Source organism: Culex pipiens, chromosome 2, assembly GCF_016801865.2.
Source record: "Culex pipiens pallens isolate TS chromosome 2, TS_CPP_V2, whole genome shotgun sequence".
Lineage (NCBI taxonomy): Eukaryota > Metazoa > Arthropoda > Insecta > Diptera > Culicidae > Culex > Culex pipiens.
In genome coordinates this window covers 161,619,164-161,644,434 of record NC_068938.1, presented here as the reverse complement: position 1 = coordinate 161,644,434, position 25,271 = coordinate 161,619,164, and the positions used below count along the sequence as shown (strand labels likewise).

The 25,271-nt window shown below is 35.8% G+C and overlaps 2 protein-coding genes across 5 annotated transcripts in view; both read right to left on the bottom strand.

Annotated features, from left to right (window-relative positions):
- Positions 1-25,271, bottom strand: part of LOC128093113 (probable enoyl-CoA hydratase, mitochondrial) — a 204,992-nt gene that overhangs the window by 49,254 nt on the left and 130,467 nt on the right. The window lies entirely within an intron of this gene.
- LOC128093107 (protein Teyrha-meyrha-like) overlaps positions 23,940-25,271 on the bottom strand; it is a 40,936-nt gene continuing 39,604 nt past the window's right edge. For 3 of the 4 annotated variants that reach the window (XM_052708816.1, XM_052708818.1, XM_052708817.1), the window contains 3 exons: positions 25,049-25,271; positions 24,902-24,976; positions 23,940-24,087 (listed from right to left, as the gene is read on the bottom strand). In XM_052708816.1, the coding sequence (XP_052564776.1) occupies positions 24,016-24,087; positions 24,902-24,976; positions 25,049-25,271 (370 nt within the window). In that variant the 3' untranslated portion in view covers positions 23,940-24,015. The remainder of the gene's footprint in view (positions 24,088-24,901; positions 24,977-25,048) is intronic. The other variant, XR_008212247.1, reaches the window with a different exon arrangement.

The window sequence follows — 25,271 nt, the reverse complement described above, 5'->3', positions numbered from 1 at the left end:
ATGTTAAAATTTGATCTCAAGCTTCTTTTTTTTAAATTCAGATAATCAATTTATTTATTTAATATTTCATGAACAGCCTTAACCGACCGACCCATAGTACTATTTTGATAAGCCATCGCGGGCCGGATGAAATGGCTTCACAGGCTGGATCCGGCCCGCGGGCCGGACGTTGGGCAGGCCTGTTCTAGTGGCTTTTCTGCCAAAAAAGCAATTCAAAAAAGAGCAATTTAATTAATTTTGATTAGGTGTTCCTACATACTCGAACTCAATAGTTACAGTTCAAAGCTGTTTAAAATTATTCCCATTTCTTAGGATTTAGATTGGATTTTATCAGTTTAAATTTTTACTTTTACACATTAAAAAATTGTGTAATACTATATCGATTATGTGGAAAGATAACGTGTAAAGAAACCTGTTACAGTAAAGTTAGTAAATTAATATCTTTTCGATGTAATTGTACTTTTCACGAAAATTGCGGTAAATTATTCTTCTCTATACTTATTTTGAATTTTGGAACCGCAGATCGGATATAAGCCGAACATTTCAGGAAAAAAATATTTTCATGAACTCATTGATATTTGGCATTTTTTACATTACCGTCATCACGGGCGACATTGGGTCTGGAAGGTGAGATTGGGTCAAACAAAAAAGCTGAAATTTGTATGACTTAATCACACTCCCCAGACCCAATGTCACCCCTGACGACGGATGCACAACTGTAACAATACATAAAGCATCTAGCATTAAATTTTGAGTTAGGTTTTTAGTTTAAAAAAAGTAAAGGTTGATCCGCAAAATAAAACACTTTATTGATGAAAAACACCTGGCCTTTCATATAAACAGGTTCTTTAAAAATTTACGATTCTTTTTTTATGGGGAAATTCTCGTATTTTTGGCAGGTTAAGCACTCGCTCCCAACTTAATCCAATTTGCTGATTTTCAATATTTAAACAACTAATTTTGCAAAACTGTTGATAGAAACTTGCTTGCTCACTAGCTATTTACCACTCGATTTGAGTCGAAAACGCTTTTGTTCTGTAATTGAACGTCAAAGTGCTGATTTGGCAACATAAGAGGCACGATGGAGTTAGATGCTGTTCCCCTAAATCTCTAAGTAATTCATAATGTTTTTTGTTATTATTATTGTTATTATTGTATACAATGAAAATTTTATGTAAAATAACCAAAATGTGAATGTTGAAAAGATACGGTTTTAATAGATTTTTAAAATTAAAACTATTTTTGAAAGGCTATGAAACACAAAATGGTCAAAAAATTACAACATTTTAAACATCCTAAAATTTGAATATTATTTTTTTTGATTATGTGTTTTTTTTTGCTTATGTGTCGAATTGTTTCAAAACTTATTTTAAGAGTAATTTGAGAGATTGTGAAAATGCTATTTCGGTTTAACATATTAAAACATATCATTTTCAAATTATTAGAAAAAAAAGTTTTCAGTTTTACGTATCTAATGACATTAATTCCCCACGAAAAATTTATCCAAAACTTATCAAAAAATGGCGAAGTTGTTATTACAGGACTCCGAAATACGATTTTTTTGAGAATAATAACTGAGATTTTCGACGCTTCGCGTGCGTAAACAGGAAAAAATTAAACCTTTTCATTAAAACTGGGATAACTTTTAAATTTGAGCTATGACCTATACTTTTTTGTTTTTAATTTCCGTATTTGAAAGACGCAACTTTTGGTAAAAAAGTATAGGTCATCGCTCAAATTTTAAGGTTACAGCTTCGTTTCGTTTTTGTCATTTTCTCGTTTTTGCGCGCGGTGCATCGAAAATCTCAGTTTTTATTTTCAAAAAATCGTATCTTGGAATCTTGTAATAAAAACTTCTCAATTGTTTGATAAGTTATGGATAAATTCCAGAATTCCATTCCCCAGAATGCCATTCCCCATTTGGCATAATGCCATTTAACACAACGCCGTTTGGCATAACCTAATTTGGCATAATGGCACATAATGGTCAATTGGCATAATGATAATAAAAAAACTATTCAATTTAAAAAAATGGTTTTTGCGAAAATCTACGAAAATTGTATTTTTTTTGACCACCCTAACTCGGCGTAGGTCACCCCAATGGCCAAACAATAAAATACGGGTCTAATTATTTCGACAAAGGAAACCTTAGAAAAAACCCGATCGGAGAACTTTTTTTTTTCGCTGTTTTCGTGGGGAATTGCTGATTAATTTAATTTTTTTATAATTGCATAATTTGATAATTTGAAGAATGATTTAAGAAATTTTAAGGAAATGTTAAAACATGTGTTTTTCTTGCAAAATAGTTTAATTGGATTAAAACCGATCAGAACCGATAGATGATTATACTGTTTTGCATTAAATTAATGATCGAAATCCATAATACAATTATGGTATTTTATAAAATTTAGGAACATGCAGCAAAATTAAAATGTTGTGTCCTAATTAAACAAGGAAAGAATATGACATTTTGTTTCATACAGCTTGAAGAAGTGTTTCCAACCATCCAGCGGACATCAAAATCACATCTGATGTACTCTTAACATTAAGCATGCTCTCACAGGTAAAAACCTGAGCTAATTTACTAATTAGTATGTTACACTGAACTCCAACGCGTTTCCGTTTCGCTGGAAAACTCTCGCCATTTTCATCGAGCGGAAAAATAAGGCAGAAGCACACCACACTTACGTTTGCAACCGCGTATCATGTTAAGAAGGTTAATTCAACCTCGGAAACATTGGATTTTACCCTCAGTCGCGAACCACAACGTTAGAATTTATTTAATATTTGTTGCAAATTTTACCGGAAGAATTTTATACGCCCACACGCGTGACGCTGCTTCTCGAGGAAAATATGTTACATGCCTAGCCCACATGAATTATGCTAAGCCTTAAGGTTCGGGCACGTGTGGCGCCCAGCATGTGGGTTGCATATCGCCCATCGCGAGGAGAGCGAGTTTCCACCAACTTGAAGTGTACAATCGAGAAGCTGGTGTAAAAGTGAGGATTAGGGGTGTTCAAGTAATTTTTATTTTCAAGTGTTATAATAGTGTCAGAATATCCTTCAAGAATTCATTTGTTATAAAATTTGAGAATTCGTAATAAAATGTTCCTCCTTTTAACGTTGAGTGACTTTTTCTTAAGTGTTTTTGAAACATTTGGCAGGGTTGCAAGATATTTTTTACTCACTGTTGATTGCCTTGTTTATGTGTTTATTTTTTTTCAAAATGTTACAGGATCATCCCTCAAACATACATCAAACAGATTTAACTTCCGCTGGTTTCAGCCAACCTAAAAATGTTGCTAACTCAAGCCCTCACAGATTGTTATCGTGGATTTTTCCATGTATTCTATATTGGCAAAAATCGTGCACGTTTCAGAACCTGCACTGATTTTGCAAACCAAATATTAGCAACATTAAAATTTTCATTACTTCTGCCTTTCGTGGGCGGAGTTTTTCCCAACAAAAGGTTCATATTGGTTTCCTTTTTGCGCAATATTAAATCGGAATTCCAGCCTTCCGTTACGGGTTTCCCCGGTTTTCCGGACGAACCACCGTCGTCGCTTTGCATAATGAAAATTTCCAAACGTTTGTTGCGACCCTTTCCTCGATTTTTCCTCTGCCAAAGTATGATGGAGAAAGTTGCAAAACGGCCACTTTGAAGAGCCTTTTCCGGGCCGAGGAAAAGAAAACCACAGGCGATTTATTAATTTCCATATTTGCATCCATGATTGGCACTTCAAATGAGAGGGGTGGAAAAAGAGCAAGATTCGGATGGACAACGGGAATTCCCGATGGTTGGCCAGCTGAAAACGAATTTTCCGAGGAATCTCAATTGCACGTCTCACTGATCAAAGAAGCATAATTTGATACATTTGCTCGAAACAGAAAAAAAACTTTTTTTCCTCGTCAAGAATCCGGCCAAAACAAGAGAGGTGTAATTTCACTTAATTAAATTGCTCCTCGTTGGGCGTTAAGCACGGGCAGCGAAAAAAAAAAGTTAGACGAGCGTTTAAAACAGTGGAAACGAAATCAGATAAAAAGAATTCAGGCATCAAAGATTAGCACTTGGTGCTACAGTTTTTTTCCCGGCTCTCTCATCTTCCGGCGCTTCAGTTAGCTCATTTAGGGCTGGCCGGCCCGCGGGACATGCCAGATGCTGACACTCGTAATTGGATTAAGTCACGGGTGTCGCACAGCAAGTGTCAGGAAATCACGCCAAAGAGGCTGGAAGTGAACGCGCCAAGTTCAACGGAATGATTTGCGAGCGTCACGCGAGAGGTGACTGAATTCCGGAAAAGTTTTTGGGGTGAGAGTTTTTTTTCTGGTGCGAGTTGTCCCATTTAGGTCATTGCGAGAAAAAAAGTCAGACTCATAATACTTATTTTTGTTAAAACCGTTCGGAATGATAACATGTAATTGTAACATTCTCATCTCATTCTCATCTCATTCTCATCTCATTCTCATCTCATTCTCATCTCATTCTCATCTCATTCTCATCTCATTCTCATCTCATTCTCATCTCATTCTCATCTCATTCTCATCTCATTCTCATCTCATTCTCATCTCATTCTCATCTCATTCTCATCTCATTCTCATCTCATTCTCATCTCATTCTCATCTCATTCTCATCTCATTCTCATCTCATTCTCATCTCATTCTCATCTCATTCTCATCTCATTCTCATCTCATTCTCATCTCATTCTCATCTCATTCTCATCTCATTCTCATCTCATTCTCATCTCATTCTCATCTCATTCTCATCTCATTCTCATCTCATTCTCATCTCATTCTCATCTCATTCTCATCTCATTCTCATCTCATTCTCATCTCATTCTCATCTCATTCTCATCTCATTCTCATCTCATTCTCATCTCATTCTCATCTCATTCTCATCTCATTCTCATCTCATTCTCATCTCATTCTCATCTCATTCTCATCTCATTCTCATCTCATTCTCATCTCATTCTCATCTCATTCTCATCTCATTCTCATCTCATTCTCATCTCATTCTCATCTCATTCTCATCTCATTCTCATCTCATTCTCATCTCATTCTCATCTCATTCTCATCTCATTCTCATCTCATTCTCATCTCATTCTCATCTCATTCTCATCTCATTCTCATCTCATTCTCATCTCATTCTCATCTCATTCTCATCTCATTCTCATCTCATTCTCATCTCATTCTCATCTCATTCTCATCTCATTCTCATCTCATTCTCATCTCATTCTCATCTCATTCTCATCTCATTCTCATCTCATTCTCATCTCATTCTCATCTCATTCTCATCTCACCCTCAATTTTTTTTTTCAAACGAAAATCGAATCAAAATGTTACTTTCATGATTTTCTAGTCCTTAACAGTCATCTAAGCTCAATTGGCATTCTACGGGCATATCCTCGTTTGTCGTTTGGCGCCACTTCGCCGCTTCTAGATGCATGAATTTTGAAGTATGATTACTGGACATTCCGGTGACACTTGTGTCTGACCCCCAAGTCCACTTATCTGCGGCGGCGACCTCTTCTCACATCAGGTGAAACTCTCAAGTATGCTACTGCCATGTGTAGCAGGTTCTCCAGTACTGGTACTGCTACGACAAGCAAGGTATATTTTGTAATTCAGATTCGTCGAACTCGTCGTCGTCGCAAGTCGCGTTGCCTGATGTGAAAATCGAAGTTTGTACTTGGCTCTGTTTTACAAGTTCCAGCTCACACTCCTGAATCGGAAGCGAGAAGGCCAGTTGTCGGACCACGTGGCGAGGTGCGGTGCGGGACGGTGGCCAACAAGGGGCAGTATGTCGTCCCGTGTGAATGTCGCTTAGACGGCAATAAATCATAAAAACGTTACCTTTCGGTGTCGTCAACTCGTCGACGCTGTCAACTCACTCCGCAGCGTCGCGCACCTTGGTTGATTCTCACAATTTATGAATCTCCGCATCAATAATGGCAGTGCAGGTTTTTGTAAACGTTGAGACGTGACTGCTACTGTTTGGAAATAATAAAAATCGATTCAGGATGAGGGAAACTATTCGGCTCAACGAAAGTAGACTTTGAAAACAATCTAGATAAGTGATTCTAAAAACATTCATGAGATGAGAGTGGTATAAGCATCTTAAGATGATTAACATTCTTGCTATCTGCCAAAACTCCTTCATTATAAACTCTCCAGCGTCACTTTTCGGCCGTAATTGCCCGATCAATCACCATTACACACCTTCAATAACTCGCACGCGTGAAATTTAATAAGTACAGAACGATTTGCGCTATTGTTTCCAAAAATCCCTTGCAACATTGCGCCGAAAAAGGGAAATTATCCTCCTAAATATTACTGCCGCATTGTCATTCCCCTTTGGTGTGGTGTCCCCGACTCCGATCCGACGGACACTTTCTCGCGGAACTCGGCCTCAGCTGGCAGAGATTATGCTGCGATTTCGACAAGCCAAGAGGTTTCGACCCCATTTATGGCAGAGGAAATACGCGGAAAACATCGAGAGCGTGCGTCGCGGTATCCAAAACACTTGGATTTAACTCCTTATCGTTCGGAGTTGAAGGCAACGGGCCAACTCCAAAACTTCGCTCCATTGAACACAGCCGGAGCAGAAGCTATTCAGAAACAATAAAAGCAGTGAAATTTTAATATTCAATTTATTCATTGCTTTTATTGTACATGATGCTGCCTACCACTTCTCCATGGATCTCTCCGCGGGATCAGCCTTGCAGAACTCGTTCCTCGGTTTTACAGACCAGGGGACGTGGCCCCTGCTGTGCGAAACTTGGAATCCCATTCTCCCGAAATGCGATTACCTGCCAAGAGCATTTTTCGCGATACTTGTCCTCCAGTGCATGGTGACTACTTGTGTTAAAATTTCGACTTTTAAATTTAAATAAAAACTCATTCAATTATTTTAAATTTTAATAATTTACGAATATATGCCTTGAAATAAATATCAAAATGTAGTTGTTTGTTTGACGCGCTATAACTAGAGTTTGGAAGATAAAACACAAACAATATAAAAAAAGAAGCAATGCTCAAGTAGTCACCCTGTTCCCTTCCCGAAAACCATCCACGGTGCCGCTTGGCGGGCAATGTGGCCATCAGGACAAGAGTTGCTTTCCCCGGGCTGCAGGTCCTCACCCGCTATTATTTGTATATGGTCTAGATTAAAGAAGACAAATACTTTTCACTTCACGCGCAGTGGACGGACATGGCGGCCCGGTGGCTACGACAAGTTCCGGCAGTATCTCGGTAGCCGGTCATGGTCTTGGCTTCATGGCGAAAGCAATATATCGGCAGGCCGAGGTACACATGTTTGTCAACACGTTCAACAGCAGTGTTTCCGACGGGGTGATCTCAGAAACAGTAGCGTAATCGGCGGTGTAAACGATGGGCTTCGAGCAGAGAGGGATTTTGGGTGTGATTATTGTTTGTTTTTATATTAATATTTTAAAGGTTGCAAAAATTTCTTTTTGTTTTCATAATGTAGGGGAAGCTGGGGCAAGACGACCATATGGGGCAAGAGGAACAATCGCTCGTACGGCCGTAATTTTTACAATTTGGATTATTTCCAGTATGAGGAATTGTTGCTAGCAATGCTATTAGCTGATTCTACACTGAAAGAAAGGCACATAGCAATGTCACATGTTTTTCACATGAATCTACCCCATACGACTTAGCATGTGAATGTCATGTGTAAATCCCTTGAAAAAAATCCATCGCGTGAACCGGCAAATCTAAATGCAAAACACGTGAGTTTGACGTGAATGCTCACATGGCTTTTGAATGGTGTGCACATGAATTTCAAATGATTTTGTAGTATAAATGCAATGGCTTTCCCGTGATTTTCATATGAGCTGAATATTGCATAAAATTTTTGATTTATTTTAAAATAAGTTTTACTACGATTATAAGTTTTATTCAACACGTTTTGTTTATTGATACATGAAATAAAAAATAATTACAAATTATTCGAATTATTCGTCGACGGCACAGTTAACTGGTAGCAGATTCCGGCAACGCTTGTGGTGGTATCGCTGCACCAGCAGGAACCGTTACTTGAAGCCGTGAAACTGCATGACGACGGTTCTCGGAGGCCTCCCTTGACTCGACCTTGATGATCTGGATCGAGTGCCCTTGGGCACAGTGACGAAAAGCCATGTCGCCCAGCACCGCGTCACAAAACTGCCGACGGTAGTTGTGTGTTTCGGAACGCGAATCATACCGCAGCCAGATTTCGAAGTTAACGGATCAATCGGCCAATACAGCGTCAATGTTGAGAAAAAAATCAGGAGCCAACTTTTAGCCGCAGTTTTAATTCCTGAAATTTCATTGCCGAATGTTAGCATTTATGTAATTTGTCAATTTTCACTGTTTACATACTTACCAAAAAGTACTAGTACGATTTAATTAAAGTTTTATACACAAAAAATATCGATTTTTTGTAAAAGAATTATTAGAATATAAGGATACGCAAATTGGACCGTCTTCGTCCGTCGCCATCTCACGAATGATTTTTTTTCATCAAACACCTTCAAGAACCAATACATTTCAATCTCACGTGATTTTCACTATGAAATCAAGGGAAAAGTCGAATGGGGCAAACTCAAGTGAAATTCTATTAAAACCAAAGTGAACACCAAGCGAAAAAAGAATGAAAAAAATTTCGCTTGTGATCAGCTGATTTCAAATGATTATCACATAAATGTCACATGAAAATCACATCTAAGTCAAGGGAAAAGCATGGCAAATTATCGTGTTGATTTTTGGAGCAGCTCACGTGAAAAAGCACATGAATTTGCTATGTGGGATTTTTTCAGTGTATACTACCACATAACCGACAAAACGAAGTAAACACCACGGGGTATAAGATTGAATGACGTTTTTTTTCAAAACCTTTGTTTTCTTATAATATTTGGAAAGTACAAAATAAGGCTTAGGGTTCGTTTTAAGGCACATTTTATCAAAATGCTATTTTTCCTAGATCAGCAGTATCCTTACCAATGACTTGCACCTATTATAAAGTATGATTTAACTGTTGGTTATTTTTGTTCAGAGCTTTTGAAAAACTTTGTTCAGGTGGCAAGTGTACCATAATTATTTTTAGTATGGAAAAAAATACGAATTGATGCAAAAACATATTTTATTGGAAAATAAATGCATAAAAGTACTTAAAAACTGAAAAAAAATTAAAAAAAAATGTCCAGACAAAATATAGTATTATTATGAAAATTTACTATTTATCATCTAAGTAATAATATTTTTTCGTTAAAACGATCAAATTTTTAGCAAAATATTATTATTTAGAAACGTTTCAAATACATTCTAACCTGATGTATCTAAGTGATAACAGTTCAATTGTTAGCAAATTAACATGTTGTTTCATGCATTGTTCCTCTTGCCCCAACGGGTTGTTCGTCTTACCCCACTAGTTGAGTAGAACACACGGAAAATCAAAAAAATTCAAATCAATTTTTTACATTAAAAAACAGGATTTTTAAAAAACTTGCTCTATAAAAGTCTTAGTCAAGACCTGGAATAAGATGATTATAAAAAAAACCGACAGTTTTTTTTAACGTTTTAAATGGGTTATAACGAGCATTTCCTTAACTTGTTACACTTGCCCCACTTTCCCCTACTTTGAATTATTTTTATTTGTTTGAATTATTTTTCATCAAATAGCGGATCAATAAAAAAAAAAAGGTATGATGCCTTGGCATTTTTTAATCAAGATTGAGGAGATTTTTTTGTGTGCAATATATTAGATTCTGATTTTATTGCTCAAAACGATGAAGCTTGTTTTTCTAAGCGCATTGACAATTTTACGGTAAAAATAAAAAATCTATTTTGAAAAAAAAATGTTTTGGCATTATTGACAGAAAGTCCATATGTTTTTCAGCAACTTGAACGATAATAATTTAATTAATTAAATTTTTCATCAGGTTCACATTTTTACACATTTCTGATTTATGTAAAATTACTCAAAAAAGAAGTAATATTTATCCAACAAAATTTTCAACCTTGGAAGGTTTCAACGTCGTCGTTTCAACTTTTTTCTGTGTAGTAAATAATCAAGTTTCGTATTTTCAATACCCGAATAGAGTTTTGGAGTTATGAGTTGAACTTAAATTTTATTTTGGCGTCATAAGATATTCTAACAATGAATTTTTAAACAGAAGGATTTAAGGACAGAAGGACTTAAATTTTATTTTGGCGTCATAAGATATTCTAACAATGAATTTTTAAACAGAAGGATTCTTTTATTACGTAACGTAAAAGATAGGATTGTGACCCCCCTCCTCCTTGTAACAAAATTTCAGAACAAATTTAAAAAAATGTATGGAGCGTAACATAGCCTTCAAAACTCACTCCCCCCCAAGTGCGTTACGTTATAAAAGAACGCTCCCTAATTTACTGAAAGTTTAACTAGTATAATTGGAAAGCATGAAATAAAAATATAAAAAGGTAAAAGGTACATTTCATACTTGAAAATCAACATTGAATTGCAATTAGAAGCATTTAAACCGAACAGCCAAACTTGGCCTTACATTCAATACTACGTCCTTTTGAAATGTTAGTCTTGATTTAAAAAAATCATTTTTTTATTTTTAACATTGAGAATAGAACGAGAGATATTGCTAATAGAAAATTAGGGATGTTTGGGTAGACTTGGGTGATACTTTGAAAACTTATATTTTCCTTTTTGTTTTTTCTTATATATCTAGAGTTTTTTTTTAAAAGGTCCTATAAGCTATTGTGTTTCATATGTTTATAGGACCATATATATAAATAAATGGAATAAAATAAAGAACTCTGGATATATCCGCTGTATCTCGACAATCTTCAAGGATTCTTAGACAACATTTTAGGAAATTTTCTGCCCTGAACTGAAATAAAAAAATATGATATTTTTTTTTGTTAAAATCAATCTTTTTTTGCTCATATCTTGAAAACTGTACACATAATCAAAATTTCTGAAGATAATTTTTTGATAGCAAATTCGATTTTACATCAAAAACTGCAGTCAAATTTGTTTTTTAAGATCTTCGAAATGTATGGAGAAAGAAAGATGTTTCCTTTTCAATTCTCGGGTGTAGGATCTTCATTAAATTTGAACAACTTTCGAGGATACACCTAATTTTTAGGATTGTTTCCCGAATATTACCATCTTCACGCAACCAGTGACCGTCTTTGGCCGTAGGTAATGTTAAAAAAAGTTTGAACCAAAAAATAAAAAATGAAAAAAGACTAAACACGACTATCCGAAGCTTCGATTATCCGAAATTTCGATTATCTGTATGGGTTTGTATGGGATTTCGGATAATCGAAATAAATTCAAAGACAATAAACAAATGGCTAGTTTTTTTTTTACAAAAATAAGAAGTTTGATTTTCGAAACACTTTTATTAAAACAGATTCCTGAGTACCCACCTGCGCAAATTTCCTCCACCTGCCCCCACGTCTACTTCTTTTGTCTCTAATGATCGGCAGTACGTTTTCTTCCTGCAGAAACCGATACACTCGACGGGTCTCCCCAGTTGTTCAGCCAAACCATTCCTCTCCCTCCGTTTCTCAGCGCATTCCACTAATGCAATATTTATATATTGTCAAATGAATGAATCCATTCAATGCAAATTATATTGTTATAGAAATCGTCCCTTCCTCCAACGTTCCACTCTTGAAGAGGTTCCTTCTTGCTCAATCCTTAGCTGATTTCAACGCAGCAGCCACTTCGAGACAGAGCGACTCTGGAGAATGTGGAATGCGTTTTTTCAGTGTTTTATCGACATTATTTTCCGTGTCATAAAATAAGGAAGCAAAAACGACAACAGCGGGTTTGGAAATTTTTCGATGCTTTGAAAAGGTTTGAAGACATTTTTTGCCGTTGAAACAATGTTTGAGATATCCGAATTCGAGCTTTACTGTGTCAATAACTTAATAAAGATATAAATTTGGATGATCCAGTACTATCCATTTGAACTGATTTCAAAGTTCTATTTCCGTTGCGGCAAACCAATCTAAATAACTTCCGCCAGGAAAAGGAAACATTTAGTATACCTAAAACAATCTTCCGAAAGCCAATACCTGCTAATGGATTGCACTTCCCGAATTTATTGCTCTAGTTCGAAGTCGGGGTAAACTTCAGCTGTAAACTGCAGACTGACTTTCGGGGCAATATCTTGCCGTTCGGAGTTCAAAGCAAAGCGAACGAACCGAAAGTCAGCCCAGCAGCCACCTACGACGATTAGTTGCGGAAGTATTTTTATTGTATTTATTATCTTTAATCTGAACCCGGCCAGAAACAACAGCGGGAAATGCAAAACCAAGAGGATATTGAATACGAAAAACAAATATCGGAACTTTTCCGCGGGAGAGAAAAATACGAGCGTGCGGACGAAACCTTTGAAATAGTTTTATGTATCGTTGAAATGTGATCTGACCTCTTGGGCGTGCATAACAGAAGAGAACCTTACGCGACGCTTAAGAGGTCGGACACATATGGTGGGATGGCACACGACAACGACGACGTAAACGAGTTAAGTGATTTGTTTGATATGATCGCTGTGAAAATAAACATTCCACTCATCGCGTTTCGGGAATGCTCTTCGGGAAAAGGGCAAGGCAAGACAGTAACAAAGTTAAACAACAATGTCCCATGCCCGGTGGACGGGAGAAACATGGAAAACGTTCTAAACGGGATCTAGAACGAGTGTGTGTGCTTGTCGACGGGTCGATGTCGGCACCATCATCCCCTACTTAGCTCAAATTCCTTCAAACAACGAAAACTAAACTAATATAAATTTCCCGGGGATCCAGTGAAAGGCAAATTGGCTTTCAAGCACAGTGGTCTTGCTAAAGCTATGAATTGTAATAATAAAAAGGATTTAGTTGAAATAACATGAAATTTGTTATTAAATTTTTTGATGCAAAATGGAATTTGGAAATCATGTAAAAGAATAATGAGCAACTCTTCCCGAATTCCAGAAATTGAAATTTTTCAAAAATTTCTTATGCTCAAAATTTAGTGGGGCCTTCACTATAATCAAAAAAGCAATTTTGTGTCGTTGGTTCACCTATACATGACTCTATACAATTTTAGCAGCTGGCCATACCAAAATGGTAAAAATATATCTATTTTTGAAGAATTTTCTGAACGATTTGGTGATTTTGCCAAAGTCAAGAGGACTGCGCAGGGAAATTTATTTGTCGTTTTTTTTTTAATTTATAAAAAAAACAATTTCTTAAAATTTGCGTTTTTACAGTGGCAAAACAAATTTGACGTCCAATTTTAATGTAAAATCACGTTAAATTTTCAATTTTAATGTAAAATCAAATATGGAATCGAAAAGCACTTTTCACACAAATTGATATAGTGCGCCGTTTCCGAGATATAGCAACTTAAAGTTTGATTTTACAAATAATATTTTTTTTTTTCAATTTCTAAAAGAATGTCCATAAATGGTAATCTCAGGAAATATTTTTTTTGAAAGGTTCCGATAATTTCCTATAAATTAATCTAAAAACATTGAAGATTGGACCGCTGGTTGCTTTGGTACACTGGATTCAAGAAAAAGGAGCATGTAAATTGCATTTTTTTTTAGTTTCATCCAAATAGCCCCAGTTTGTGTTTATTTTATTTAGTGACATTTTCTAAATATTTTTTTTAAGAGATCAGAAAATTGCACACTAGGACCATCAGTTGCTGAAAAATTTGCAGGAACGCAGAAAAGGCTCTTCGAATAGTTTTCAGTTGATCGTTGATTGCTTATTTCAATAGAAATTATAAAGTTTTGTTTTTAATTTTTTTGCTACCCGCTGATTTTTCAAGCCAATATTGTAGGTGGGACGTGACATAAACTGTGATTAATACTTGCAATGGCCTGAGTTTAAACGTATAAGTTTTCAAAATTTTCAACAAAAATAAAATGACTGGTTTTAAAAATTTCCCTTATTTAAATAAAAATCAAGTTGGATTTCAAAAAACACGAAATTTTGTATAGATTTTGTTTGCCTTAAATCTTCCATATTTTTTTATAAGATAATTTGTACAAAATTGAGTGAAAATGCTATGAAAATCTTAACAAAATTTCGCTTTGATGATAACCATATTGAAAATAACTCAATTTTAAGTATTTTGCAAAAATCCAGTATTTAATCGCAAATAATGAAAAAATAAATAGGATTTAAAAATTTATAATTCACGATACGGTTACAGTTTTTAAAGATTTTCAGTACATTGAGTTATAGCGCAAAATAATATATTTTTTCGCGAAATACCGGATTAAAAAAAAATAGTTATTTGCAATTTGGGTATCATCAAAGCAAAAATTTGTATAGGTTCTCACTGCATGTAATTCTTTGTGAAAAATACTCAAATTTTTATAAATTATGCAAAAAATCTTTTTTAATGATAGATTTACGGTATTCTGCAAACAAAACCTATATTCTATTTCTATCTTTATATTTTTAATAATCCGATTGAATTTAAATTTTTGAAAAATTCAAAGTGCACGTGTTTCTGGGGACCCCAAAGTTCATGCTTACTCTCGAGTATTTTGTAGTTCAGTGTTATCTGTTGCAAATTTTTTTGCAGAATGTTTTTGTGTTTGTGAAACTAATCTAAGTTTTTAATTAAACATAAGCAGAAAGATTACTAAGCTAAATTCAGTAATTGAAAATTTATGTACTTTCTACAATTTAAATGAATCCAATTCAAAAGTCTCACTGTGCAGAGCTCTCCGGATCAACTTGGAAAAACTTTCCCCTCTGGATGTGGATAAGCTGCTGCTCCGGCTGTTGACTGTTGCAAAATAGAATTAGAACAAAATTGAATTAATTAGCCAAATTAATAATGCTCGTAACAGAGACACCGCCGCAAACAAAGCGGAGAGAAACGGAGCTAGTCCCACCAGGGGGGGACCACTACAGTTTAGTGGTCGGGTTTTTTGAAAAGTTTCCCAACCTCCACCCTCCAGATTACGTTTTACATTTTACAGCAGCAGACTCCTGCTCCTCCAGGAAAACACAGCTGACTGACGGGATAATTAAGTGTCGGGCATAAATCAAGTGGGATTTACAAATCGTCAACCCTGTGTCGTGTCATGAGTTGGCGAATTTTGCAAGGGATTGGTTTGGGAAATCCGGTGGGGTTGGGCGAACTTGCAAGTTTTGTGTAGATCTGATAATTTACACCATGGATTGTGTAAATGGGTGGAGAAATTACCAGCTTCAGGTGCTACATATTTGTTTTATTTCAAACTTTGAAGTTTTTAAATAGATTTCGCAATGTATTTAAAATCGTGATTAAATTAAACAGCTCCACTTGAAGTCGATATCGATTTCATTTGCGCAACTTTACAACGATAAATCTTCTCGAGACAGAGACAACAGTGATTCTATTAACATATTCCAGTGCTTCCAATTACACACCGTTACGCGCCAGATTCCCTCTGTTGCTGCAAACACCCACGTGGCTTTGAACCGCTCCGGTAGCAACTCTCGATAATTGCATATAATTGAGCAAATGGAGTGATTTATAGTGGTATTTTTCGCGCCTTTCCTACAATTTTATTGCAGCGACAGAGTGTTCTCCTGCTAAGCGTTCACTTTTATCAGCTGAACATCTTTTCCCAGTCTACGGAATACCACGTGTGCTGTACCAGTTGGGCGATTCTCTGTGTTTTCAACACTAATTTTAAAACTAGTTATTTTTTCATCAAGATATCTCATGGTCAAGTCAAGGCAAAGATTTGTAATTCTTCTAAAAACAAAATGCGAACTAGTGATAGATTTGGGGTCTTTGGATTAACTGTCATGACTTTGCCGAAGATACGAAAGCGATTTACAAAGAGACTTAAAAGTGAAATTTGTTCTACATCAATAGGACTTTGAAGGAAAATCGCTAAACCACACAAGAAAATATAAAATAAAGCAAAACATGCGTTTTCCTCGAGAATTGCTCAGTGAGGATGCAGAGGCTGTTCTGGCAGTAAATAAATTCTTCAATTTGAATGGATTGTAACAATCTGAATGGATCTTCCGCCGTGGAGGCTGACTAGACCTACGGTAGAAATTAGTATCTTCTTATCGAATGATCTGGAATGGGGCCGGTTCGTGGGCTTTAACCTGAGCAGAATCGAACGTCTTATCCTGGTCCGATGTATCAAGTAGTGGCAATAAATAACCTCCGCTCTCGCTAAAATATTCATTGAGTCTAATTTGGGAGTAATTTATTGATTATTTAAAATGATTATCCGCCGGTCGTCGAATCGATTTCCCTCGCGTTTCGTGCAATTCTCACCCTGCAAGAAGCTGAACTTGTAATTTTTATGGGGTGATCATGGGGTAGATAATGCTGCAGATTATTTAGCCCAAAGTTGGTCTTTGATTTCACTATTTGGTTTGAGGGGCGAGACGGGTACCAATAACTGAATTACGGCAATGTTGGTTCTGTCCTGTAGGAACACGGTGGAACGTATCGTGAGTTCAATAGAGATTTAGTACCCGGCGATACGGGGTTGTAGTCGTTTCATTACCGTGAAACGGTGGAAGATTTATCGCTGGGAGATATTGTGTTTGTACAAAAGGTAGATTCACGATTTGGCTGCCGTATTTGGAGTTTGGGAATCAGAGACAAGGGTGACCCGAGCAGGGGTAAATAACACGGGAATACCAAATGTTGGTATTACTTGGGCAAACAACAGAGACCAAAATGTGCACTTGGTTGCCCAGTAATAGATGGTAAAATACCATGAAATCATACACATACACAGGGCACAACAATACCAAACCATGTTATTCCAAGGGTAAAATAATACCTCAAAATAAAACCATTTCAATACCAAGTTGAGGTCTTCTGGATTTTTGAACATTGCTTGAATACCAAAACTTGGTATTACCATGGTTTTATGTTTAGGTATTCCCGCGCCCTTGGAAAATCAGATTTTGGTATTCCTGTGGTCTTCCACATACATGATTTTGGTTTGATTTCATGGTATTTTACCATCTATTACTGGGCAACCAAGAGCACATTTTGGTCGCTGGTATTTGCATAAGTAATACCAAAATTTGGTATTTTCATACCATTTTTAGTGCAACAGTTGTAGTTAGTGATAAAAGGGAAATGATCCATATGCAACAGCCAAATCTACTCACCTGATGATTCCATGTTGTTCTTAGTGATATTCTTCACCACATCGAATTCATTTGTCATTGATGAACGGCCTGTGCTTGAAGTTCTTGAAGATTCTGAAAAATAACAAGATTGAAAAATAAGGATTGAAATTCACCAAAATTCAATAATCTGTTGATTAACTCGTTTTTCAAAGTATTTGGTTATCCCGACTTAGAGAAATTTCAACGTTTTTAAAAAAAATCTTAGTGGGTAAATCAACAAAATATGAAAATCAGCTTTAACATTTTTGGGTTTCAAGTGAATTAAAAATTAGTTATCTCGTCAAAATTAATAAAAAAAATTCCATAGTTTCAGAGAATTAGATGAAAACTTTCAATACCAAAATAATACCAAAATGTGCCACTTTGAAAATTTTCCACAATTTCAATTCATTTCTTTAGGGGGTATATCAAAAATGTTTAAAATCAAGTTTGAAATTTCCGGTTTTCAATGAAGGCATTCGCTTTGAGACATAATTTTAGCACAAAATTAATTATTTTGTCAAAATTGGTCAAAATTTTCCCATAGTTTCAGAGGAATTTGATAAAACACTTTAATACCAAAAGAATACCAAAATGTGGTGTTCGCCAATTGACAAATTCTGCAATTTTGCAATATCAAAACAATACCTTAAATTGGTATGATACCAAATTTTGCTCTTGCATAATCCTTAAGACAAATTTTAAAGGGTCCAGGAATACCAAAATTTGGTATTGATACCAGAGAAAGGTATTATTACGCATTTCCCTTGTTATTTACCCATGCATGGAGGAATTAGTATTAAATCACATGTATCGATTTTTAACGTGTTGGAGCAATCATTGGTATCATGAGTATTTTTTTTTTATAAAAAAATAGTATTAAAAATATTCCCAAAATAATGTTATTAAATACCAATAGAAATATGGTAGGACTATACAAAATCAAATGTTAAGCAAGATATTTTAAATGCAAAGCATATGGTCTAAATTGCATTGACAAATTTCTTGAAAATTGTTTCTCTTCCTTCGAAGGTGTTTTTAAAATGAATCACGCTGCAAGAATCCCTCCTCGATGCCGAGCTGCAGTAAACCCTAAATCGAACCGATTGTCCGCGGATCGGTTCGGACTCTCCTAATGGACTCTAATTGCACTTTTTCCACTGTGTGGCTAACAGCCAGGACAAACCCCATTAACCCACCTCCGCCCTGGTCACCACGGGCAACAACGCACAAGCTCTGAATAGAATTCATCAAGAAATTAACACCTCACCTTTATGAGCTTTTAGTTAATAGCTCCTGATGGATTTACATCGGGCTCAGAGTGCAACTGGTTTTTGAGGTTGCTGGTCGCCGTCGGGATAGTTCTTTTCCTCTAAACCTTCCCTATACCTTCCTAATAACATCAATAAATACTGCGACTTCGACACACAAGGGACTCTCTTCTCAACTTTGTCGGTGTGCCGTTGTTGGGCAGTGTGTAGTTTGTCAATGAGTAAAACTCTGCTAATAGCTGACGGGGTGGTGGGGAAGAGGAAGTGGACGGCGGCATCGTGCAGGTCATTCAACAATCGGCATCACTCAGCGGGGGATTGATGTCGGACAGACAAGGAGCAAATATTTGAGATGTGAAATGGATTAAGATGTTAAAAGTGGTGTCAGTTTTGTGGTATGGTATTGGCTGGGTCTGGGGTAAAGTGTTGTATTTTTGACTTAACTGGTTGTTTGATTTGGATTAGATTTTTGAATTAAAGTGCTGTCAGAGTACCAAAAAACTAGATGAAATACAAAAAAAAATTTAACAAAAAATTAATCACCCTTTTATGAGATAAAAGTTTGACCAAAATAAATGCGCTTAAAAATTTCCGTAAATATTGTTCACTGTGCAGGTTTCATTTGAATATTGCGCAACGCGAGGATTCAAAAAATGCTTCCTTCAATCATTTTCCAAGTCGAGATTGGACGATAAGATTAGATAAGTTAAAAAAATCAAAATTATGGTGCACTTTAGCCTTGTTTGTCATACGGAATGCATGTGAAATGATAAATTTTATAAATCGTAAATGAACGTGAAAATTTAGAGGATTAATGTACAGTCCAGAATCGTTTTTCCGAAGCCTCGATTATCAAAAATTTCGATTATCCGAAGGTTACAAAAAAAAACTTCGGATTAGCAAATCTTGAAAACATATATTTTTCATGAATTTTGCCTTTAAATGACCAAATTTGTATTTATACATTTCTCAATGGAACACTTCCATTCCATTCCGTAATGCTATGCTATCTCTTTATAGCATTTTTGGGGACATATTTGAGTTCAACGGCAAAAAGGTAGGCAATGATTAAAAAGTAGTTTATCAAACATGTTGCAAAAAGAATATTTTTTAAGCACAAGTCGTACATTCATCCAGTTAGAGAAATACGAAGAGTGCTAAAATTTTTGCAATGAGTTGAATATAATTTTTTTTTTACAATTCTGAAAATACCCTTTGAATAAGGTTTTAAGCCAAACAACCATTAATTTAGTCCATTCACAATTCAAATAAAAATGATATTGAAAAGTTTATACAGGTATAAAAATAAAATGAACAATGTTAATCAGTGTTGCAAATTAGTGATAGAAAAGGTATCAATGTGTTATCTCTGCACCAAAAACATCCGAGAGTATAGCGGCCGTCACTGTAGCTTGTGAGATCTCTGCTTGTGTCTCGTAATTCCCAGCGATGTCATTCTCTCTCTATCACTCCTCCCCTTTTCCTCGACTATGTGCTCTCACCGCTGAGTCTCTCAATCTCTCCGAAAATTGCAATGAGAGAACGCGAGATGGCGATTATTAGCCGACCACGCATGACGTCCCGTTAAATTGCGTTTGCGAAATTGGTTTTGTGGCGGCTTTTGTGGTTAAACGCTGTTGCGGTAGGATGATCTTGGAAGCGGGAATGAGAGAAAAGGAAAATGTCAATCGCGAGTGTGTAAACACGAAAACGTTTTCGGCTATGTTCGGCGTTGAGAATTTCAATAGGGAGAGAAGAGCAGTTTTGTTTGAGGCATGAATATTCAAGCGGGATAATTGTAGTTGCAGAGCTGATATTTTGATATTTTAACAACCCTGATGTTAATGTTATGTGGAAAATATACATTTTACAGTCATTCTGTTTGCGGTAAATTTTTAAAAGAAATAAGTTTTTTTATTACGTTTATTTAACGGTTCAATAAATACAATGACATAATTTTTGTTTTTTCATTTTATTTTTAAATAGGATAATCAAATTTCGATGGAAGCAAAGTTTATTTTTATTATTTCAAACAAATTCTTTAAAAAATATTAAATTGTGTTTAAATATATTAATTCAAAGGCTTTGGACTTCTCTAAAGAACGTTATCTTGTAAAGTTGCCTAAGAAATGGCAAATAATAGGCAAAAGCTATTACAGTCGACTCTCTGGTTGTCAATATCCAAGGGACCGTCGAGGAAGAGAAGCATCAGTTTATAGAACGATGCAAAATGAAGACTCGATTGAAATTTGTTTTTTTCTTGCTGACCAGCTATAGGAGAGAATCATGGCAACGTCCAGCAAACAAAAACAAATAAATGTCAAACACCTTTCAAAGCTTCGTTTCTCAAAGAAAAATGTCTATGCAAGCCATGAGAATGTAAAATTATTGACAACCAGAAGAGATATTTAAAGCAAATAGAATCCGAGGGACCGTCGAGGAAGAGATCGTTCAAGCAAGAGAAAATATCGAGGAATAAAGACAATCAAAGTATGCAGTTTGAAGGGACTGAAGAATTCATCGGTACATGGAGCATTATTGATATCGAGAAGATCGACAGCCAGAGAGTCGACTGTATATTTATTGAGAAATGGATTAATTTATTGCTAATTTCATCCTGAAAATTACTTTAAGTTAAAAACAATTTTACATCAACTCTGTTGACAATAATTGTTGAGTCAAACATCATAAAAATTATTTATAAAAACTGAAAAGAAAAAAGTGAAAAATAACCTTCTGGATGTGAAAGAAAATTTATAACAATTTAATATTATTTTATAAGTGTAACGATTAATTTTCAATAGGCCTGAACAGAACTGACCCTTTTTTATAAGCAGTCTGTATTTTATTGAGAAAAAGCTTATATTTGGTCAGCAGATTGTCGATTTTGGCAACTTAAAAGAATATCATAAACTTTCAAGTGTAGAAAGTCTGTAATATATGAGGAAAAACATATTTCTGATAAATTATATGCTCATATTAGAACTTGCGATTTTTTAAAATAAAACATTAAAAGTAACCTTATTATTGGTAGATTTGACGTAATCAATTCAATTTACAAACTTTTTGGCTAAAATTTGTAGGAAACACGAGTTTATTATAAAAAATGTGCTGATATCGATAACCAAGACCTTTGACAAAACGAGTCCGCGCCTTTGCCTTATCGGCCACCACAGGTGAACCACCACGATGAACATAAAATTGTAATTTGCCGATATAAGCCACTCAATGGTATGAACTGTTTTAATGGACGAATGAAAACAATTTCATGGTGCTTCATCTGCAAAAGGTTTATTCTACAATTTGAACTTGGTATAGTTATCCTCTCGACTTTCTATTGTGGGTGTACTTTCTCTACAACATAACTTGTTTTGGTGCCTTTTTAAGCCATGCCCTTAGACATACCTACGAGTGTCATTTAGTGCCTAAACACGGTTGTTATTACTGAATTCAGTAAAGTTTAATGCACACTGCACATGAAAAAAATCAATTCCCGTAATCGTGAATTGTTGTTCATGAATTTGAGAACCAAAAAGTAATTTATTCGTGAATATGGTGCATTTGCACGTTAACATTCCAACTCCCAAGCCCTCAGAAAAAAGGTAACTTCAACTCGCTCGTTCTCGGGCATATCTCAACCAATCGGGACAATTATTTTTTCTAGTGATTTGTAAGGATGTCTAGATGATCCTAGAACTTAGCAGAACTCAATTTGATCAAATCTGTAATTTTTACGATCAAAAACAACGTTCCAACTTTTTTTTCGCGTGTTTAAAAATCGCCTAAAATTCGGCGGAGGCAGTCTTTTTTTAAAATAAGTTGGAACGATGTTTGCGGTCGCAGAATTTACAGAGTTTTTTTTTGAAAAGGTCCTATAAGCTATTGTCTTTCATATGTTTATAGGACCTATTCAAAAAAACTCTAGATCTGGACATCTTACAAATCACAGGAAACAAGAATCGTCCCGATTGGTTGAGTTATGCCCGAGAACGAGCGAAGTGAAGTTACCGTTCCAACTTTTTGGGAGGCTTGGGCGTCCGTGTAAGTTGGGCGTTCCAGTGTTAAACATAAATATATTCCTTTATGGTTCTCATCACTTTGGTTCAGGAACACCATTTACGATTTGTCTTTTTTCTGTGTGATAAATTACTAAATTAAAATTTGCTGAAATTTCAGCAAAGTTTGACAGCTCCATACAAATTATAACTGAAGTTCAAAGAAAAAACTTACTGAATATTTTAAAGTAGTGCAGTTTCAATATTAGTTTTATTTGTTTACCTTATTTTTTAGTTTTCAATAAAAAATGTGTGTAAAACTTTTCCGAAGACAAGAAATCCCAATATAGAAATCCTCACCCTAAATTCCACCAGTCTCGGCTTCACTTTTCCTTTGATCGCTATTTTTGGTATAATTTATTGCAGTTCTCAATCAGTCGGCAAACGAGTCGGGAGCCATATAAGAATTATGTACGTCATACTGGCGATTTTTTGTGTGTGTTATCCTTTTCAGACGTGTTTCGGACGGGATTATAAAAAAAAACAACTAACCGCCGCCGGTTGGCGGCATTACCACTAAATTGGACGGTAGTAGGTCAACCGGTGCGGCGGCTACCTGTGTTGATTTCGGATTACTTACCAGCGGGATAGCTTTCCGGTGATTTTATAGATCCTTTGCGATTTTTTGTGAACAAACGCATTCACTGGCTTTATTAATGCGCTAAATTTGTGAATCATTTGTTTATTGCGGAAATCTATGTTGGCAACTTTAAGGTTGACGTGGGAATTTTTCGGATTTGTCGGACAAAGAGGAAAAAACTTGTTTTGGTACGATTTTCGATCACATATTTTATTGATCATCTTTTGAAAGATTAATTTTGCTTGCTGCTTAAACTTGACATAAACGGTACAATTTATTTTCATGTTTTTTTTTCTTCAATTTATTGTTGTCAGAATCTTTGGACAGCATTGACTTGCAATAAGAAAGTTTATCTCGGACGCGAAAAATAGAGGGTGTGAAAAGACGTGGTCATAATCTAGAGACTGCAATAATTTATCTTATTTTCTTAGTGGCTATTTACACAACAGCTTAATGATTTTTATATTTATTTATTTTGAATTTCAGCTAGAAGCCCTAATTCGATGATTATCTATTAGTCATATCGGGATAACAATTAAGCTTATTATTTGTAGAGCTTTTACTTTCAGAAAGTGATTGATATTTTTTTCTTTTCCTTTGCTTCGGCTGGCTTTTATCACTGGGTCGAGTTTATTCTTCTTGTTCCTTTAGTGCGCTGAGTTTGCTAAATTTATTAGTATTGTTCTCGAAAGTGATGGTTATTTTAATAACTCGAAAGTTTTATCGCTTTACATTTATTGCACAATTTTCTCAGCTTCGTCTGTCATTTGGGGGCTTGACATGCAGCATGTGGGGACTACCAAAAAAGTTCGAAAGAGCTCGTTATGTTTTTCAATGTACAACATTCGATTTGTTTTATTTTTTCTGTGTTTGTTTTTAGTAATTACATGTCTAAGAGGAGCAAAATAAATAAAGTTGAAAAGAAAAATAAATAAATGTGTTGGTTCGCTATTCAGATCTATGCGTGAATTTTCCTAAAGTCAGAATTGGCTGTGACAATTTTGCATCGCGGGCATGATTTAGAGGAGTCCTGTAAGGGGGAGAGAATAATGCGTTAACTTTTATTGCTTGAAATTGAAATGATTTTTTTGAATGAGCGAGTCGAGATTATACAAATATTGAATAAAATTTAAAACTTGTAATGTAATCAGCGATGGAAGAATCTTCATCAAACAAAATTCTTCTCACGTTCATTAAGAGAAGAAATCGGAAGGGAACATGGCTCTCCTCTCTCGCGCACGAAATATCGGTAAAATGAAACTAAAATGAATCATTATCTGGATTATTCGGCGGAACACCGATTTCACTACTACACATGTAGGTGTAACGTCTCACGTCGAAAAAAGATCCGTCACGTTTCGTAGATGAACAATGTTTGTAAACAAAACGAATTAAATTAATTTGAGTGGTGCTAACAATGAGATTCACAAAAAATCTTCAACTGATAGATTTTCTTCGAAATGTTCGGGAGCGATTTCTTTGCGTGTTTCGCTTCCTCTCTCTTTCGCGGGAGAAGAAAGTGCGGTAGTGAAAAAGTTTTTTATGTGATTATTACCCAACGGAATGTAACGAATTCCAACGTCAAAATTTCGTCCGACGATAGAGATACAGCAAATTTAGCGACATCTGCAATTTACATACGAATGCATGAGCGAGATCAAATTTCTTTTGAAAATCTTGTTATCCCTTCATTGAGCATTCATTGTATCGATATTTCACGCAAGAGAGAAGAGAGACTTGGACACTTAAGACTTACTCGCTCAGTGAGTGCTCAGTAAATAAATATTCTACATCAAAACTGTCAACCAATATTATTCGTCTTGGGTGCCAGAGGTGTAACTTACCGTTTCGGTGATCCAGCACTCCTCGCAGAGATAGTGACCGCAAATTTTCGAGATAATCAGCGTTTTACACTTTTCCTGTTAGATAGAAGATACAAAAAAAAGTGTTGGTCATGATCTCTCCTTGTGGCACTAACATTCCGAGCTAACCTTACATATGAAACATTTGTAGTGCGGCGATCCCTCGAGTTCGCGTATCCGCGCCTTCAGCTCCTCCAGCACCTGCGCTTTGGAGGCCGGCTCGGCGGGGGCCGCCGGTTCCGACGTGCTGACGTACGAGTCCGAGTTGGGCGTGGTGCCGGCCGTCCGGATCGTCGTCGCCATCGAGTCCGTCGCGGAGTCGATTTCGACCGAGGAGGTGGCCTCTTCGGTG